The sequence below is a fragment of the Eulemur rufifrons genome, chromosome 6, assembly GCF_041146395.1.
Source record: "Eulemur rufifrons isolate Redbay chromosome 6, OSU_ERuf_1, whole genome shotgun sequence".
Classification (NCBI taxonomy): Eukaryota; Metazoa; Chordata; class Mammalia; order Primates; family Lemuridae; genus Eulemur; species Eulemur rufifrons.
In genome coordinates, this window is record NC_090988.1 from 93447183 (window position 1) to 93467114 (window position 19932).

The 19932-nt window shown below is 37.5% G+C and overlaps 2 protein-coding genes across 3 annotated transcripts in view; one reads left to right on the forward strand and one right to left on the reverse strand.

Annotated features, from left to right (window-relative positions):
• The window catches only part of LPXN (leupaxin), a 33053-nt gene extending 31938 nt beyond the window's left edge, over positions 1-1115 (reverse strand). The window contains exon 1 of the mRNA XM_069471436.1: positions 1060-1115. Within this exon, the coding sequence (XP_069327537.1) occupies positions 1060-1072 (13 nt within the window). The 5' untranslated portion in view covers positions 1073-1115. The remainder of the gene's footprint in view (positions 1-1059) is intronic.
• A 2923-nt stretch (positions 1116-4038) lies between these two features.
• ZFP91 (ZFP91 zinc finger protein, atypical E3 ubiquitin ligase) overlaps positions 4039-19932 on the forward strand; it is a 40859-nt gene continuing 24965 nt past the window's right edge. For both annotated transcript variants that reach the window (XM_069471433.1, XM_069471435.1), the window contains exons 1-2: positions 4039-5157; positions 9850-9878. In XM_069471433.1, coding sequence (XP_069327534.1) covers positions 4799-5157; positions 9850-9878 — 388 coding nt within the window. In that variant the 5' untranslated portion in view covers positions 4039-4798. The remainder of the gene's footprint in view (positions 5158-9849; positions 9879-19932) is intronic.

Sequence of the window (19932 nt, forward strand, 5' to 3'; positions counted from 1 at the left end):
ATATAGTCTATCCTAGTATCAAAATAGACTTTACCTCCAATACAGTTCAATATTTATTAAACACCACGATGTTCTCTTCATTAACATCTCTTCCCTCCTGTTATTTGCCCTTTTTCCTTCCTCTTAAAGCTGTTTCTCCAGCTTTAAAATTATGCCCCAAACAATTTTTTTAAAAAGACAACGTGCAAGATATCTCTGTTATAGTTGTTATTTGCACTTTTGACACCCCCTACCCCAAACACACACAAACCCAGGACACTGTGGAATTAATACAACTTGGAATTTGGGTAAAGGTTAGTGACTCAATGTTAGTTAGGATGCTGGCAACAAAAGTTGGCAAAGGTTACGGAATGAATCCCAAGAATGAGAAACCTTACATTATTCCAAAGGTTTGAAATGAGGGACCTCTCTGGGTAATGTGGCTAATAGTTCCACTGCTGGTTTTAATTGTTGTAGAGAGGAAAGAGGCATCATATTTTCAGGCCATAGTAATCTGTTCCTTCAGAATTCCTCTGAATAAAAAGCTTAGCAACAAAATCACTGGAGTTAGAGTGCTGACTTCTTGATTTAATACTAAAACAATGGAACAAATGAAACCACCCTGGCCTTTCTCCAACCTCTGCAGAACCCTCATTCTTGTACTTCTATTCCATTTTCCTATGAACACCCCCACCCCTTTTCTTTCTTTTTCTCTCCAAATCAAATCTCTGTTGTTGCCTAGCTGTGTGTGCCTAGCTACTGGAGATCCCAAGAAGAAAAACGGCCATAACAAAATGACAATTTCAATTACAATTCAGTACAAAGGCATTTGTTAAGAGTTTACTCTGTGGTTAGCACCAAACTCTTGCCTATTTTGCCACTGCAAACAGTGAACCCACAGTTCCTCAAAACAATCATAGATCCTCAAGCTTCCCCCTTGGTTGGGTTGAGAAGAGAAGTAAAAATAAAATCTTCCAGTACTACTCTCAGTCTGGCTAGAAGTATCCCCTACCGCACATGGAGAGGGGAGCCAAGTCTTCATTCCCTCAGAGTTTCTCCGCCAAGAAACTCCTTACTCACCCAACTCTTCCATTGTCCCACATCCAAGATGCCCTTGTCTCACACGTTGTGAGGAACTCCTTTGGCATGTGCTGAAGGCAAGGACCGCAAAGGAACTGAATGAGACAGTGTAGAGCAGCCTCTACAAACCTTTTTTGGTTCCTGTATTTGCTTAGCACTTCCTCTCTTTTGATTTGGTGAATTTCTTCTTCTTCTTCTTTTTTTTTTTTTGGTAGATCAGTTTTAAAGATGAGATTGACAAAGAAAGGCAAGTAGTAATATTTGAGTTCTGGTAGTGCATTGGGCAGGGTCATAAAGATTCAAAATTAATTTTACAAAATTTGAGCACCTACTATGTGCCAAGATTTATCTTGAATTCATTGGCATGGCAGATTTACACTTGTGTTTTTCCCAAGTATAGGTGTCCCACTGTAACTGAGCATCTGTTGTTGTTTTTTTCTTTTTTTCTGTGAAGCTGGGGGACTGACCATAGAGGAATGGTCTCCTTCTTAAAATTTTCATCAGAGTTAACCAGCATCCAGTTCATTTTGCTCTCTTTATTTACTTGATTATTCAGAATTTATATTTACCTGCTTTTGTGCAGGTAATTTCCTGCACAGATTGTAAATCCTTTAAAAGTAGGGCAGAAATAATTCATGTTTGCATTCTCAGGGCCTAGCTTATTCAGTGGTCCAAAATGTAAACATATATAGGGATCATGAAGAATGAAGCTGGAAGATTTAATATACCAGTTGCTTAACTGAGGACATCTTAATTAAGTATAATCCCTGGCTGGTTACATTGCCTTATAGCACTTTCTCTGAAAAGTGACACTGGGGGTTAGCTTTTCACCTTTTTTAGCACTGTGATTTTGTTCCACCTTGAATAAAACATTTACAAAAGGCCTACTGTGAGAATGCACTATATTGATAAGGAAAACCTCCATCTATTACTCAGCACAGCAGCCACCGGAAACCCCCCACCCATCACGGAAGACTGCATCAGCATAATACTAACCTAACACCTGGCCCATCAACTAGTCTATTACCTGGCACATCAGCATAACACTAAACCTATTACTTGGCACATCAGCATAACACTAAACCTATTACCTGGTGCAGCAACTACTCTATTACCTGGTGCATCAACATAATACTAACCTATTACCTGACACATCAACTATTACCTGGCAGGCGTTAGTCACCTGAGACCCCACCCCTTGGATCACCCCAACTTAGTAAAAGTGGGAAAAATTGGGTAGACTTGGGCTCAAAATTTGGTGGCGAGACCCCTCTGAACCCGCTGGCGAATAAACCTTGATTTTCCGACTCTCCGTGTGCCGCTCGGTTTATCCTCGGGACCACTCGCTGTAACACTTACTGTAACAATATAAAGAACTATAAATATGGCGCTGGGAAATAGATTTTATCTCCATTTTTACCAGTGGTGAAATAGGTTGAAGGAATAGTAACTTGCCAAGATAATAATTAATTGGTAGCTTTGCTACTTACTATTATACAATCCAGATTTGACTCCAAAGTCTGTGATCTTTTTTCTACAACACAGTGGTCTTTTTTTCAAAAGAATCATTCATTCTCCAATTCTCCATTCCATTGTGTTTCTAAGACTTTTTTTTTGGGGGGGGGGGGGGAAAGATTTCCCCTTCTGTATTACTTTGAGCAGCCATTGGATGTCAGTGCTGTTCCAAAAATCTGCTCAATGCAGTTTGAAAAAATTCCCATTGACACTATGCCACAATTATTATAACTGAAAATGACATTAGCCCTGTGAAAGTGCAAAACACTCAGTAGAGAATATAAAACATCTGCCTAATCTTAAAGTGTTAACTAGTCAAAATACTGGAAGGAAAAATGTACTTCAGCATTGGTCTACTGTTTAAATGATTAATGTGAAATTTAGAATTGGATCCCCAGGTCCTGTTTCCATCTTCTTTCTTCTGGAGCTTTTAACCCCAGATGCTTTATTTAACCGTTCATTATAATGGATGAAAGGAAGGAATGGAAGAGGCCCACTGCATCACCGACCGTAACTTGGAGATGAGCAAATGGAAACTCCATTTCATGCACCAGGAAGACAACTTAGTTGCACATGCCAGTGGGCAAAAAAGTAATTTCTGATAAAGCTACTGTCCCGACTGTGCTTCCTGTGTAGCAGAAACATTCATAAACCGCAGAAGCAGGTGGCTTCCGGGCGGGAAGCTAGACAGAAACCTTCAGCTTCTCTGTGTAAGTTACCAGAGTCACGCTAACAATTCTTCACCCCGCCCTCCAGGTCAGGGACCATAGCCACATTAAGCAACAGATGCCAGCTCCTTGATGCCCCAACGTTTACTAAGAAAACAACTTTACAATTCGTTTCACAGATTTTATTAAGAGCCAACTGAGTAGTGGGCATTGTGCTAGGGCCCCGAGAACCCGACGGAACCAGATTCAGGCCCTGAGTTCCAAGGGCTCACAAGTGAGTGGGTCAGACGCTCGATAACGAGACGAATACCACCGTAGACATGAACGCTAGCCAGTTCCAGAGGTGTCACCTGACCTAACCAAGGTGAGTAAGGGCTATTAAGTGGCCACCCCGGAAAAACTACGCCAACGCCAAGTTATAAAGAAAGTAGGAAAAACCCTCCCAAGCTGTCCTGACCAGCGATTGGCTCAACATTTGAGCCCGGATATAAGGCAGCCGTCGTGGCCTAACCCGGAAACACTGCCTCCCTGAAAAAATAAACTGGAACTGCGAAGAGTAAACTACTTTTCTCCTCGTGAATCAGTCAAAACCTCCCAGCATCCTCTCCACCTCCGGCTTCCTATCTTTTCTCCTCAAGCATAGTATAAATAGGACTTCATCTCCCAGAATGCCCTTGGCTTAGTTAACCGCGCGCATGCGCCCGGAGGCGGGTCTTCGTTGCCCACAACCCCCACCTCCATTCTATCGCCGCCATTTTTTCAGAGACTTTCATCCGGCAGCCGACGGGGTTTTTTTTTCTTAAAGGAGAAGCGACAGCGCAAAAATATTACCCTCTTCTTCCCGCAAGACCTGGCGGCGCTAGGGACAGGAAGGCCAGAGACAGGAAAGTGAGGTCGGGGTGGAAGCGGAAGAACACCCAGGCTACTTTTGCGGCCTAAGGAAGAAGGATAGAAAGCGCCCTTGTGGCATTCGCGGCGCCTTAGGGAGGCAGGTGCGCGCGCAGCCAATCAAGGATGCGCGTGAGGCGGGGAAAGAGGTGCGTTTTCTTCCCACCCACCTCCCTGGCGAGACCTGCCCCTCCCACTGCCCCTAACGCGCAGTGAACTTCAGAGGGGGGGAAAAAGGTCACTTTGGGATTGTCGCGAGACGCAGCCGTTTAACGGTGAGAACGGGTGCGCGGGGAAGAAAACCTCGCGCGCTCCCTTGGAGCCGTTTCCTGATTGGTTGAAGCAAGGGGCGGGGGAAGGAACCTGGTACGTCGCTGCGTGTGAGACCGCGAGGGGCGGGGCAAGGAAGCCCTTCCACCTCTCCAATTGGACCGCTGAGCGTCTGTGGCGGGCGCGCGCGCGCCGCCAGCGGTAGCGGACCTTGAGTGGCAGGGGGCGGGGGGGGCGCCCTCGGAGCCGGGCGGAGGGGAGGGGGGCAAAGAGGAGCGCAGGGTGAGAGTGAGCCGGACGCTCCGGGAGGCGAGGGGGGCGGGGGGAGTAGCGCCGCGGCCGCCGCTACCTCCGCCTCCGTCGTCTGGGACGAGGGGGTGGGGGACGGACAAGCCCCGATGCCGGGGGAGACGGAAGAGCCGAGACCCCCGGAGCAGCAGGATCAGGAAGGGGGAGAGGCGGCGGCGGCCAAGGCGGCTCCGGAGGAGCCCCTACAACCGCCCCTTGAGGCGGCGGCGGCGGCGCCTGCAGGGACCACTAGCAGCCGCGTGCTAAGGGGTGGTCGGGACAGAGGCCGGGCCGCTGCGGCCGCCGCCGCCGCCGCCGCCGCCGCTGCAGTGTCCCGCCGGAGGAAGGCCGAGTATCCTCGCCGGCGGAGAAGCAGCCCCAGCGCCAGGCCTCTCGACGTCCCAGGGCAGCAGCCCCAGGCCACGAAGTCCCCGTCTCCAGTTCAGGGCAAGAAGAGTCCGCGACTCCTGTGAGTAACGCAGTCTTTCAGGCGGTGGGAAAGACCCCCCTCTGTCCGCACGCAAGCCTCTCGGCTCCCGTAGCGCCCACTCCACGTGACACCCTGCCTGCGCTGCCCCCTGCCGGCTCAGCACGCCAGATGTCACACCGTTTCCCCGTGAGCTTTCTGCACCCCTCCTCTCTGCTCCCGGTGCCCTCTGCCCGTGGGGCCACTTCCCCACTCCCTGAAGTCATTCTCTGTAGGGTACACCCCTCCTGGTTCCTAGTGACCCACCTCTTTCCTGCTGCCCACGGGCTTATCCCTCACTGTGGCATCTGCACCCTCTTTGTCAGCCTGTCCCTTTCCCTTCGGCGGCTCTCCAGTATTACATCACATCCCCATTAGGAAATTCAGAGCACGATCCTAGCCTTCAAAAATGTTCTCCCCTCTTCCCATTAATTAGCTCAAGAGCTAATTGTATTAGTATGTTTATGTAGCTTTTTCCACTCTTCTAAATTTTCACATCAGTTTTCATTCTTAGAAATCTGATACTTATGGTTGGGGTAAAAACGTGGCTCTGCTGATTATCAGTATAGAGTATTTCATAATAGCAAAATTAGATGAATATTATTTAATTTTTGTTTTTACGAAGTAGCATGTGTTCTGTCTTTGTTTATACATATATTTTAATGTAGAAACTTCATCCTTAAACTCAGGAGAGGAATTCCTTTATTACCTAGAGGTTAATAGAGGAACCATGAACAGGTGGCCAGAAGCATAAATAATGTTCAGATGTTAAGAATACTAAAGCATGCAAATTTGTAAATTTTAGAAATTAATCATATTAGCTGTTGAATTCATTACTGGAAACATCATTTATGTCCTTTGACTTTCAAGTGAAAAAAATTAGACAAGGCAGGGAAAATTGAAAGGGCGGGCGTATATGTCAGTTTTAAGTGTTCCTCTTCCCCCCGCCCCCAGTAGATACAATGGCATGGTTGGGCTTACACTAGACCCAGCAGATTTAAAGCTTGAAGCAGACCTGTTCCAAAATTAGGAGTTAAGTCTGTCACTTGGCACGTTTGCTTTACAGGCCTCTCAGAAAGAGGAATAAAATTGAAAGGTAGTCCTATTGTGGTATTAGCTACGCTTTCAAATTTTTGAATGTCATTTAAGTTAACATAATTGAGAGAATTTATTGTGTAAACTACAGTTCCTCTGTGGACAAAAAAATAATCTGCACTTACAAATCGTTGGGCTGCAATTAGAATTCTAATTGCTGTAGATGCATTTCATATTTACACTATGTTTACTCTCTTATAAGTTTGGAAAGATATATGTCATTTACTTATTTGGATATAAATTCCTTGGACAAATTTCTTAACCTACCTGTGCCTCAGTTTCCTTATCTATAGGGGGTAATCCCTACAACTTGAGTTTGTGAGAGTTAAACACGGCATTGGAAGCACTTAGCACAATACCTGGTACATAGTAAATACCAAGTAAAAGTTACTATGTCGAGGAATGGTAGCATGCTAGATGTATGAGTGGTTTGTGGTGATTTTTTTTTTCATGTAGATTCTGCAAAATAGAATGTTTTCATTTTTTTCTATTACCATACCTAGAGAGGGTAATACTTAAAATATTTTTAAAATTGCCTTCCATTCTCACCTACCACTTGATAGTTAAATATGCCTATATCTCTTAAAGATAATTGTACCTAGAGTGGTAATTTTACCTGCCGTCATGATTTAATTTTTCTATAACTCCAGACAAAAAGCATTAGTGACTCTTTACTTCCACCATATAAATGTTACAAATGAACTTAGACGAAGATGACTTAATCCCTTCAGTTTTGTCTCCACAATATTTCTTGTGAGGTGGAAAAAAATCACTCTTATCATTTGATTTCATGAAAGATAGTGATAAAGATTTTTTTTCTTCCCTTATCCAAGCTCTGCAGTTGGTGTTCTTACTTTCTTTCAGCCCTATAATTATCTTTTGACCGTGTATTTAAAATTATACAACTTTGATCAGATTGTTAAAACAAATTTTCATCATGACAGTGTTTTTGTTACACAGTTTCAGCTTACTCCATGGCCTGGAAATCAAAGGAGTCCTAAAGCATTTCAGCTTGGCAAACCTTTGAGTAGTAACTGGGCTTTTTACTATGCTGAACTTAGAGGTAGAAAGAAAACTGAGACATGGCCCTTTCTTCAAGGACCTTGAGGGATAAGGGCAAGATGCATTGATTACTGGAGGTTTGTCAAACGTGTGCATAGTTTATATATTTTCAGTGATAAAATACATTTTAAAACTGTTTTTTACTGCTTAATTTAATCCTTTAAGACATTACATTGCAAGATGTTTTGAGTATCAGTGTACTGAACCCTGCAGGGTCAGGTGTCCTCTGACTTTGATTAATCTGCATTTTCCAAATAACGTTATGATAAGTTTAAAACAGAAGTGTAAGAAATTTAATTTCTATATTAATTACCTGTTCCATTCAGGTCCTTTTTTTATATCCTAGCTTTTTCCCATATAACATCTTAGTAATCAGCTGTGTAACCCTACATTTCATTCTCTTGATTAAAGAAATAGTAAAATATAAAATAGCTTAAAAGATCAATAAATACATAGGTTTGGATTGATTGAAACCTCTTTCCCCATTGGAAGGCAAGATTATATAGTGGAAAAAAATATTAGACTTAAGTCAGAAAATTTCAAGTCCATCTTACTTTGTACACTCACTCGGTGACCTTGGGCAAGTCACTTCTTTAGATCTGCTTCATCTATAATTGATATTTTGTGAATTTATGAAATGAGCTTTATAGTTGACTAACTTGCAGTTTTTCTAAACTTTCTTAAGTTTATAACAACTTCTTTTCACATTGAAATGTTTAAGTTTTTTAATAAATATATTCCACAAGAAACATGATAGCATTGGTATGGTAGTTTTCAGATATAATTTTTTCTGTTTTATAAGTTAAAATATCCATGCTTTCTGCTAATATGGAAACAGTGAAATTGTCAAACTAAGATTAGGTTAAAATGCGAAATAACGACTTTTCATTCTGCCTTATAATATATCCTGTTTACCCAGTGCATTTTAGAACTTAAAACTTCAGTAATAGATACTTTTTAGAACTTAAATTTAGCTATTGAGTAACTATATTAGCTAATGTTTTTAGAGGTCTTCCTTCACGTTCAGATGAATTACAGATGAAGGAGAGTATTGCTCTATTTTCTGATGTATGGTGTTCCATTTTTGGTATACTACTAAAAGTAGTAATAAACCCTCAGGTGACATTTTCTTGATATTTTCTTTTTGAGGGTCATGGATAGTGAGGATGAAGAGGTAGTAGCATTCTGATTTGAAAAAACATCGCCCTTTGGAGAGGGCTTCAATTGTACAAAATTGAAATTCTGAGTGATTGTGATCCTAAAGTAATTAGTATGGTAATAGAACCATTGGACCATTTTAAAAGGTTTTTGGAAAGCTTATTGTATAATGTTTCAAAAATTTAGCAATTACTTTAGCTTTTATTTAAAGTTACAATGGTTAGCAGTTATCTTGTCAATTGGGACATTGGAAATATAACTTAAAATAACACCAAGCTTTTGAAAAATATATGAACAAGAAATGATATCTATTCTTTCTGAAGGGAACAGATTTTGCAGTATTCTATGGCTTATGTATTTGCTTGGGCATTTTTTTGTAACACAAAAGGGTCTTCAATGTATTAGGTTTACTTGTGGGAGGGGGAAAAACAACTAAAAGACTTTATACTACTTAGAGATACTGTATCACATCTTTATGATAAAGATCCAAGGCATGTTGACTTTTGAATTTGAGCAGTAGGTATGGGGGAATTTATTATACTGTCCTTACCAGTTATGTATGATAGAAAATTTTCCAAATTAGAAACATGGTAATACTTTGTTTTTAATCTGTAGGGTATGGCACTTTAAGCTCTTTACTATTGCTGTTTAATTTGTAAAGTGCAAGTTATATTTATTTGTGAGGATATTTGTGGGGTCTGCCTTTTTAGAAATAGATTTTGATTTGGGTTTAATAAATGTAATTTTGGGGACTTTCAAAAAGTTTATTAAATTTTTATTATAAAAGTTTTTGAATATATACAAAGTAAAGAAAATTATATGATGAAACTTCAGTGTATTTATCACCTATCCAGCAGTTATTGAGCTTTGCCATACTTGCTATGTCTATCCTTCTCCCTTTTTTGGCAGAAGTATTTTAGAGCACATCCCAAACAATATGTCATTTCACCCCTACTTAGTGCACTTCTGTAAAATAAGAGCATTTTCTTATATAACTACTTAATATAATAAAATTAGCAATAGTCGTAATAACTTTTTACAGTTAAAAACAAGTTTTGTTTGTTTTTTTTTTAATGATACCCTAGCTCTGTGCTGTTGGGTAGCCACATGTGGCTATTTAAATTTACATCAACAAAAATTAAAAAATTCAATTCCTCAGTTACACTAACTATTTCAAGTGCTCAATAGCCATATGTGACTACCATACTGGACAGTGCAGATATAGAATATTTGCATCACTGTTGAATGTTCTGTTTTATGACAGCTGCTCTAGATGCTTTCTACATTACTCTATAGGTGAACCTGAAAGAGATAAATATTTTATGTTTTAAGGAAATGTACAAGGTTGTTCATTTATTGTTTAATTCTTATTTCTTTCAGATGTATAGAAAAAGTAACAACTGATAAAGGTAAGACGTGGTCATTCTTCTCTGTGTACATTATACTGATTATCTTATTCAAAGCCTCATCATTCAAATTAGCTCCCATTTAAAATTAACTTTTATTCAGTAAAATAATTACTGGAGTTGGTAGAACTTATTTTGATGACAGTAGATTTGGACAAAAGACTATATTGGCATTATTTAGAAACCTAATAATAGGCAATTAGATTATTTGATGGCAATTTATTGTAATTCTTTAAGCTATTTGGGTTTTTTTTTTTAATGAAGAGAGGAATGATAACACAATATGTAGTGGAATGTAGGCAAAATCTTGATTCTGATGGAGACTGAAATTATAATTGTAGTTTGAAAAATGCTAAAATAAAAATGTTCTAAAAATTTAGCCTAGTGAATAATTACAGGAGGTCTTTGGGTCATTTCTCTTCAAAATAGAGTTTGTCAAACCACATATATGTATTGAGTATAGTTTTCTGCTTAACCTGGATTATGTAGAGAAGCTAATGTTCACTTTTTAAAACTTTATTCTGGCTTTGCAGATTAGGTTATTAAAATTGCCCCCATCAGGTTGGACCAGTTGCTCATTCATTTTATTTTATTTTTTCTGGTTGGTTGTGTTCCTTGATGCCAAATTAAAATACACAGCATCCTCCTTAAAACTGGAACAAATATACTTTTAGAAATATTTTATTTATTGTGTATGATCTTAACCCAGTCCTGACACAGCCAGTTCTCAATTCTCAGAATTCACTAAATACCTGGGAGTTGACCAGTTAGTTTTTAAGGTCTACTTTTAGCCTGCTACTATTTCTAAAAAAGAAAAAAAAAAATACATGTATATGTGCATTTGCATATATGCAAATATATACATAAAATCTTAATAAGATTTTTCGTTTTCATAAATAGAATGCTTTCAGAGTATGTAAGGCAAGTTTACAACCTAGATTTTATGCCCTTTAGAACAGTAGTAGTGTAATTTGGAACCACTAACTTGAATTGTTGGTAGCTGCTTTGTAAATAGTTAGGTGTCCATGCTAAGGTTTCTTGTTTATCTGAATTTGGGAGTTTGAGGCTAATATTTCATAGTATATACCAAGCAGAAGTATTTTATACCAGGCAACTTTTTTTTTTAATGTAGAAAGCTTTGCATGATTATTTTACCTAGTGAGTATTTTGTTGCTATTGTTGTTACTTAGAAAATAGGTTATGTCTGCCAAGAATGGAAGGTCTTATGATCCTTATTCAGAGATTATTTTGGAGATTTTATGATGTGAGGAAAATGTAGAGACAGATGACAATCAAGTCCAGAGTAGTTTTGATTAAAATAAAAAACAGTCTGCCTTAAGCAGAGCTAAAATTGCCTTATGTGTTTAAAGAAATTGCTCTGGGTTGCTTTGAGGAGAACTTGGAGAATGTGATGGAATTTTTGAACCCCTGTTGGAGATAAATTTAATGATCTTTGTGTAGATGTCTTAAACCAGAAGTTGGCCTGTTGTGTGATGGTGTAGCTGTGGAGAGATTAAAAGTGCATTCTTGATAATTCAGTCTCAAAATCAGTCCCACTTCAATCCACTAGTTAAATGCTCTGGATCTAGACATTCTCAAACTCCCATCTTTATCTCTTTATTAGTTTACCTATTAGAGTAGCTGTTCAGCTCTATGAATAGTATATTAGGTCCGTAAGAACTGTAACATATGTTCATAAAATAAGATCAGTAAATAAGGAAATGGAGGGTTGAGTAGTCACTTTTCCCACTACTATTTAATATTTAGAATTCACTGCAATTATTTCTCTTTTTCTTGTTTTTTAACTTCTCAGAAAGTTACACTCCATTACTGTGTAGTAGTCCTCATGTTCAGTTGACTGAAGTTTAACTGAAGTAACTCATACCCATTTCAGTAGCTAAGGCTTTTCAAAAATTTGAGCAGATTTTATTTTCTAAATGTATGACTAGCTCTGTGTTTTATTAATATTGAAAAAAAGGTCATCAGGATTGTTTTTAATCTGAGTTACTGCAAACAACTAGAAATTATGTGCTTTCCTTGAGTTGAAGATAAGAACCTTTGACGTGTTTCAACAAATAAACTATTGCACGCACAAAGTGATTTTGCATGATTTTTAAATTATTAAGTTACAAAGTGCTACATTCAATTTTCAGACTGAAATAATAGTAAACGTTAGTATTAGTTTCTGTTTCTGCATACATTTATTAAATTCTAATAGGTATATATAATGGAAAGCTATTTGTTAAAATATGGTTTGTTAATTCATTCAACAAGTAATTATTGAGCATCTACCATGTGTCTGGCACCATTCTGGGTACTGGGTTGTACTGGTAATCAAATAAGCTAAAAGAAGAAATCCAAAGAGTATAATATAATGTTTGAGTAAGCTGGAGTTGGGGAAGCTAAGTTTAGGTAAGATGGTAAGGGAAGACCTCTTGGAGGAGGTAATATTTGAGCTCAGACCTAAATGTGCAGGTAGAAATCTGGATGAGGAGCATTCCACATAGGAGAAGCAAAAATGAAAAAGATTAACACTTGAAAGCATAGTTCACCACTGCCAGAGGATCATGTTCATCATTGTGGAGCTTCTAAGAGTGTTTGCAGAAATCTTGAGGAGTGGAGACTAGATCCTTTTTAACTTGGCTTTGTGTTTTCATTGTTTCTCTATTTTGAATCAGTTATTGTACTCGTGATAATACAGTAAAAGAATTGGTGAGTAATAGTTAAAACTGCCCATCAAGATAGAACATCATAAAAAAGGGAGACTGACCTTGATGTTTACTAAACTATTAATATGTTTCAAGTGTTTTGTGGAATAATAAATACTACTGAGTCAAGTAAATGTGGGCTGTGCCTGAGTCATTAATGTTAGATTATTTATTGCAAGACTTCTCAGAAACGTTCATTTTGACTAATTACACAGTACTGTAAATGCGAAAATTTTGCAGCAATTACCCAACTTATTTGACTGTAAGACCCCCTTTTGAAGGACATTTCATAAAACTAGAGTTTATGGAAAACATATTTGAAGTAACAGATGCTTGAAAATTTGATTGTATTAAACTTTATGTCTTTTTATTCAAAATCATTTTACTGTTTTCAGTTTTCTAATGGAGTAGTGACGTTTAACAAAGATTACTTAGAGTCAGCAAATGAGTTCATAACAGATCTGGGAATTTACTTAGATTGTTTAGAGCTTAATTGTTAACTATTTGCTTTACCTAGTTCATTGTAATCAGTATAATATCGGGAATTATTACTAAAGTATTAGTGTGTTTTGATTTTTTTTTTCCTCTACCCTGGATCACATCCTCAGTTTTGTCTTATATTGATTTAGTCTGATTTATAGATTATGCCTGTGTCCTCCATTTTTAAAGAATTAAAGGCCGGGCGCGGTGGCTCACGCCTGTAATCCTAGCACTCTGGGAGGCCGAGGTGGGCGGATCGTTTGAGCTCAGGACTTCGAGACCAGCCTGAGCAAGAGCGAGACCCCATCTCTACTAAAAATAGAAAGAAATTATATGGACAGCTAAAAATATATATAGAAAAAATTAGCCGGGCATGATGGTGCATGCCTGTAGTCCCAGCTACTCGGGAGGCTGAGACAGGAGGATCGCTTGAGTTCAGGAGTTTGAGGTTGCTGTGAGCTAGGCTGATGCCACGGCACTCACTCTAGCCTGGGCAACAGAGTGAGACTCTGTCTCAAAAAAAAAAAAAAAAAGAATTAAAATTAATTTATTTTAACAGTTTTCATAGTTTAATTTTCAACAACATTTTTTTCTATGTTGGAATACCTTTGACTATGTCTTTATCTTCTCAAATTAGTCTCTGGTTTCTCATTTATCTTGGACTTTTGTCAAATTGCAGCCTCAACATAGCATTGACTTTTTTCTGTCTTCCTTTATAGGTGCATCTCATTTCCAGTACCTTTAAATGTTTATATTATTTCTAAATATATAGAAGAGACATTTTTGTTCTTTTTTCCCACTGTAGTGAGCAAAATCTGACTTTGCAGTTTTTACCATTTGTATTTCTATACAAAGGAAGATGTGAAAAGATACTCAGGACATTGTCTTCAAAATTCTTTTTTGAAAGATTTTGTTGAATCTCCTTGCTCATGACCTGGTTTTCCTAGTTAAAATAAAATGCTATGGGTTTTAAATAGAAAAGTGCTCTGGAAGGAAAATCTCTAGGTGAGAAAGGGCATATGTAAGCCCAGTCTTGACCCTCAGGTATGCTGTGAGTTTTAGCTGAAACACTCTTCTTTACAAATTAAATAATACTCTTCTAAATTTAAATGTAAGTTAAAAAAAATTCTAACAATTTCGTTTCCTTACTTCTCTTAATACTACTGAGATTGGCTAATATTTCAAAATGGACTTTACTAATTATTTATGGAAAACACTGCAGCTAATGATAGAAATACACAGAGTAGTAGTCCAGTCAGATTTCGGACACTCAGGTTTGTCACTCTATTATAATAATGCTCAAGCCTCAAAAGGCTGATACTACCTTAAGTAGACATTTTTATCTGTCCTTCCTTCCTAGCCCTTTATCTTAAGGAAGCAGAACTGTATTATTTCTCTCAGTATGAGAATGATCTACTCAGACATCTTGTTCCATGCTGGGAATGGCCCAGATCCTTTAATCCATTTTGCTAGGTCAGACATCCAGATTTACTGTGGTTCTTCCTCTGTGCTGTAATTTCCTAGAAGTACAAACAATCTCATATATAATATATGTGGATTATTACATAGGCTTAAAAAGCCTTGATTTTCAGCTCATTTCAGTTACAGGATGTTTTATCAGTCAGATAAATGAGTCTTTGTGTCCCTTAAATAGTAAAGAAATAACAGTCACTCATTATAATTCAACTTATAAAAGAACCATCTCTGACACAGTTATTAATAAAAGGTTATTCTGTTATAGATGGTTATATCTGTGATTATATCTATCTATAGATGTTATATTGAAATCCCTTTTCCTGCCCAAACCACTTGAGAATTATGGCAGAATGCCCTAGTAGAAGAAAACTGAAACAGAAGAAACCTAAGGTCTTGAGTGGGGAAACCCATATTCAGGTAGTAGGGTCTGAAACCCCCAGGAGAGACCCATCTCTTCCTCAGAGTGTAACTTATCCTCACACTGCAATTATCTTGAGTGGACGAGAATCTCTGACAAAAGAATTGAATTAACTCTGATTTAATGCCCCCAACCCTTTAAGTCCAAGAAGAAACAAGTTCCTCTGAATTAAAACTAGCCAGATTAACCTAAACTACATCCAGTAAAGCCCCTTTAGCTTTATAACAAAACCATCTAAGAACTTAGTAGCTTAAAACACAACAATTTATTATGTCTTGGTTGTGCTTTTCCCTCATTGATCTTTCAATTCAGGCTTTTTTATACTATATTGGTTTCAGGGCAGTGTTCCAAAACGCTGAAAGCAATAGCTGCAAGACATCTTGAAACCACTCTACAGGATATAAGATCAATATAGAAAAATCAATTGTATTTCTGTTCATTAGTAAATAAAAAATTAAAATTATGATTTATACAATAACATAAAAAATATGAAATACTTGGGGGTAAATTGGATAAAAGATTTGGAAGACCTGTATACTGAAAAGTGCAAAACCTTTGCTGAGTGAAATTAAAGACCTGAGAAAAAGGAACAATTATCTCATTCATGGATTTGAAAACTCAATATTATTAAGACATCTTTTCTCTGCACATTGATCCATAAGTACTATGTAATCCAAATCAAAATTCTAACGAGTTTTTTTTTTTTTTTGTACAGTTTTGACCTAAAAATTTCTTGAAAGGATCTTGGGGATCCCTAGGAGTTTATAAACTATTCTTTGAAAACCATTAGCGTAGACTAATCAGGATTCCCACCATGTTTTTTAAGAGCGGGATTCATTCTTTAAGAAAGAGGAAGAGATAAATAGCTGTTTGGGGGCTATCCAACTATGGCTACTACCCATGTGTATTCCATGATTTAACTAATACCCAATTAAAGACATTTGGTATTTCTCTGTTTTTTTTTCTTTTCCCCCCTTGAGATTACAGGTGATTTTTAAAGAAACTCTGTTAAAATATACCATATTTACACAAAAGTATGCATATTGTAAGTGGGCAGCCTTGTAAATATTCATAAGGTGAGCCCAGTCATATACCATCACCCAGCTTAAGAAGTAGAATGTGATTAGCATTCCAGAAACTCCTCTGTGCCCCTTCTAGTCAACTACCCCCACATGCAACCATCATTTTGACTTTAAATAACAAATTAGTTTTGCCAGTTTTTGAATTTTACATAAAATAGAATAATATACTATATACTCTTCTGTGTCAGACTTTCACTCACCATTTTATGACAGAAATGTTGTGCTTATTGTAGATTGTTTATTTTTGTTGCTATATAGTATTCTGTTGTGGAAATATACCACAGTTCTGTTCTACTGTTGATGGCATTTGGGTGGTTTTCAGTTATTGGCCTGTGGTGCATATTTTTGAAATACATTATTGGGGTATAATTTACATGCCATAAAAGTCATCCATTTCAAATGTAAAATTCATTGATCTTGATAAATTTTATGAGTTTCGCACCTATCATCACAATCTACTTTTAGAACTTTTTCTTCACCTCAGTAATGTCCTTCATGTCTGTTTATAGTTAATCCTTGGTTTCACCCCCAGTCCCAGGCAACCATTAATCTACTTTCTGTCTATACAGATTTGCTTTTTCTGGACATTTTATATAAATGGACTTGAGTCTAAATTAGCTAGCCAGGTTTACTAGAGAAATAGAACTACTAGGGTATATAGAGTTAGATATATTTTAAGGAATTGGCTCACACAGTTATGAGGGCTGTGAAGTTCAAAATCCATAGGGTACTTAGGTTGTTTCCATATTATTGGAAATAATGCTGAAATGAAAATGGAAGTGCAGCTGTCTCTGATACACCGATTTTCATTCCTTTGGGTATATACCAAGAAGTGGGGTAGCTGAATCATAGGGTAATTCTGTTTTTAGTTTTTTGAGGAACCTCGATACTGTTGTCCATTTACATTCCCACTAACAGTGTGCAAGAGTTTCCTTTTCTCCGCATCGTTGCCAACACTTGTTATCATTCATCTTTTTGATAATAGCCGTTCTAACAGATATAAGGTTATAGCTCATTCTGATTTTAATTTGAATTTCCCTGATGATTAATGTCCACCAGGGGAATGGATTAAAAAAAATGTGCTATATCTACACCAATGGAATACTATATAGCTTTTATAAAGGAGGAAATTCCGTCATTTGCAACAACATGGATGGAACTGGAGGATATTATGGTAAGTGAAATAAGCCAGGCAGAGAAAGACATACTGTGTGATCTCACTTATATGTAGAATTTAAATAAGTCAGTCTCGTAGAAATGGAGTAGAAAGGTGATTACCAGAGGCTGAGGTCAGGTGAGGGATGAGGAAAGGGGAGATGTTGATGAAAGGGTACAAAGGTTCAGTTAGACTGGAGGACTAAGTTTTAGTGATCTATTGCACTTCATGGTGACCACAGTTAATAATGTATTGTGCATTTCAAAATTGCTAAAAATACAGATTTTTAAAATTTCCACCACAAAAAATTAAGTTGGTAAGGTGATGGATTTGTTAATTAGATTGGCTGTTTCTACAGTGTATATACATAGATCAAAACATCACGTTGTACCCTGTTGTTTTGAATGAAACTCTTTGAGTTTCTTGCTCAACTTAGTTGGTAGCTGCTGTCCCCCATCAGCCACCAGAGCCCCAGACAAAAGAGCAGCAGCAGGACTACATTCTAAAATAACAGTAAAATGTAGAATATAGTAAATAAACCAATAATACAGAAGTTTATCAAGTATCATGTACTGTATATTGATGTTTGTGCTATACTTTTATATGACTGGCAGCGCAATACATTCTTTTACACAAGCATCACCACAAACAAATGTGTAATGCATTGCACTAGGATGGTGCTAGGCAATAGGAATGGTTCAGTTCTGTTATAATCTTCTGGGACAACTATCATATATGTGGTCCATCCTAGACGAAAATGTTGTTGTGTAGCACATGACTGTACATGAAGACATTGGGAACCATAACAACAGCTATTTTAGTGGAATAATAGAGTTGGAAGCCATGCAATTCATGAAAGCTCTTTCTTCCTTATTTCTATATTTTGCCATGGTCAAGGTCTGCTCATTTTGTCCTCACCCCAACCTCAATGTATCAACTTTATTTTCATTACAATTTTTAAGTAAATCCCTTATTATTAAATCTGTACTATTACAATTGCATTCCAGCTGGTCTCTTTAATTTGCATCTCTCAAACCATCTCCCCTTTCTTACCAATAAGCCATGGAGTCTGAAGATCTATCTCAGGTCAGATAACTCTTACTTTGTAACTTTCAGAGATTCTCTAATATCTAACTTCAGATTTCTTAGACTTGGATTCAAGGCCTCTACCACGTAGATGATACTTTTCCAGCTTATTGCTAATAATTCTCGTTAGGTAGACCCCCAGATTTCTTCCTGTAATATTTATTATCTCCCAAATCTCTGAACTTTTCTGATTTTGTGGCACTGTCCTGTATTGTCCTTTTCCTAAATGTCTCTTCAATATAAGTGTTATACTCATACTTGAATGTATCTTTCATGCCCCAGATAAAGTGACCTGAACACAGCCAGATTGTACTATGGTTGTTTTTAATATATTTTGCAATTCAAAACTGCTGCTGGAAGAGAGAAATCAGTGAAATTAGCCGGATGTTGGGGATAGCTAAAAACAACACATTTCATATATATTGAAAATGATTCGTTTTATGTGGACCAAGCTAAATCTAGACCGTAACAACAGTTTCTTTTTATGTGCTGTCAATTCCTAATTTTATATATATAGCACAGATCCCCTCCTCTGAACTTCAGGCCCATTCATAGTTTATGCAGCAGACATCTCAACTTACCCAAAGCGAAACACATATTCTCAAAAGTAGTCTCTTCAAAAAATCAGAAAACATCTGATTTTTTTGTGTGTGTTTCCTTCATTTGTCCAATTGTTCAAGTCAGAAATCTAGAAACCAGAATCCCTGGTATCTCTTGTTTTCTCTATCGCTTTATTAAGTCATTATCTAGGTCTGTCTGGTCTGTCTCCTAAGTATTTCTCATATCTCTTATTCTTTCCATCACCAACGTAATTGCCCTTTTTAGAGCTATTATTATTTGTTGCCTGGTATATTGCAGTGGGCTTTAAGCTGGTCACCTGGCATCTACTCTTGCCCCCACCTAGCTCATTGTCTAGCCTGCAGCCAGAATGAACATTAAAAATGCAAATCTGATCATGCCACCTTTCTACTTAAACTCTTTCTGTGGCTGTTAGGATAAGATCCAAAATTCTGCAAGGACCTTCTTATTTAGACTTTTTTCTGACTCCTCAGTATGATAAATGATGACAGTTTCTGTCGTCTTTTTTCTGCGTTATGTTGATCTTTCAGTTTTCACTTCAGGATGTTTATCCACTCTTTCTTTTTCCTTCCTCTTCTCTATCATCTAGCTACCACTTATCCTTCAGAGTTCAGGCATATTTATTTAAACTTAAATGTTGAGTTATTAATAATTGTTAACTGTAGAGACATTAAGTTAATAAACACTAGTTTTAAGGGCTACAGTTTCAAAGGGAAAGCATCCTTTCACCTCAAACCTATGTCTAAGCAAAGTCTATTAATGTTTTTTTAAGAGACAGAACTAATTTACCTAATGCCTGTACTTTAAAAGTTAATGCCATTACTTTGTGATTCTTTTTTTGCCCTAAACTTTTAATATCATCCTAGAAATTTTGTCAAAGTTTAGTATTTTTTGTCCTTTACTTTTTACCTGCTCCAGTGGCTTATGTCTGCTCTGAAATAGGTAAGAAAGAAAATGGAAACATATATAGATATTGTAAACAGTGAGAGGACTAGGAAAAGAAAGAAAAATGTAGTATAAGTATTAACACATACATATACATTAACAGTATTATTGATTTAAAAATGCGTAA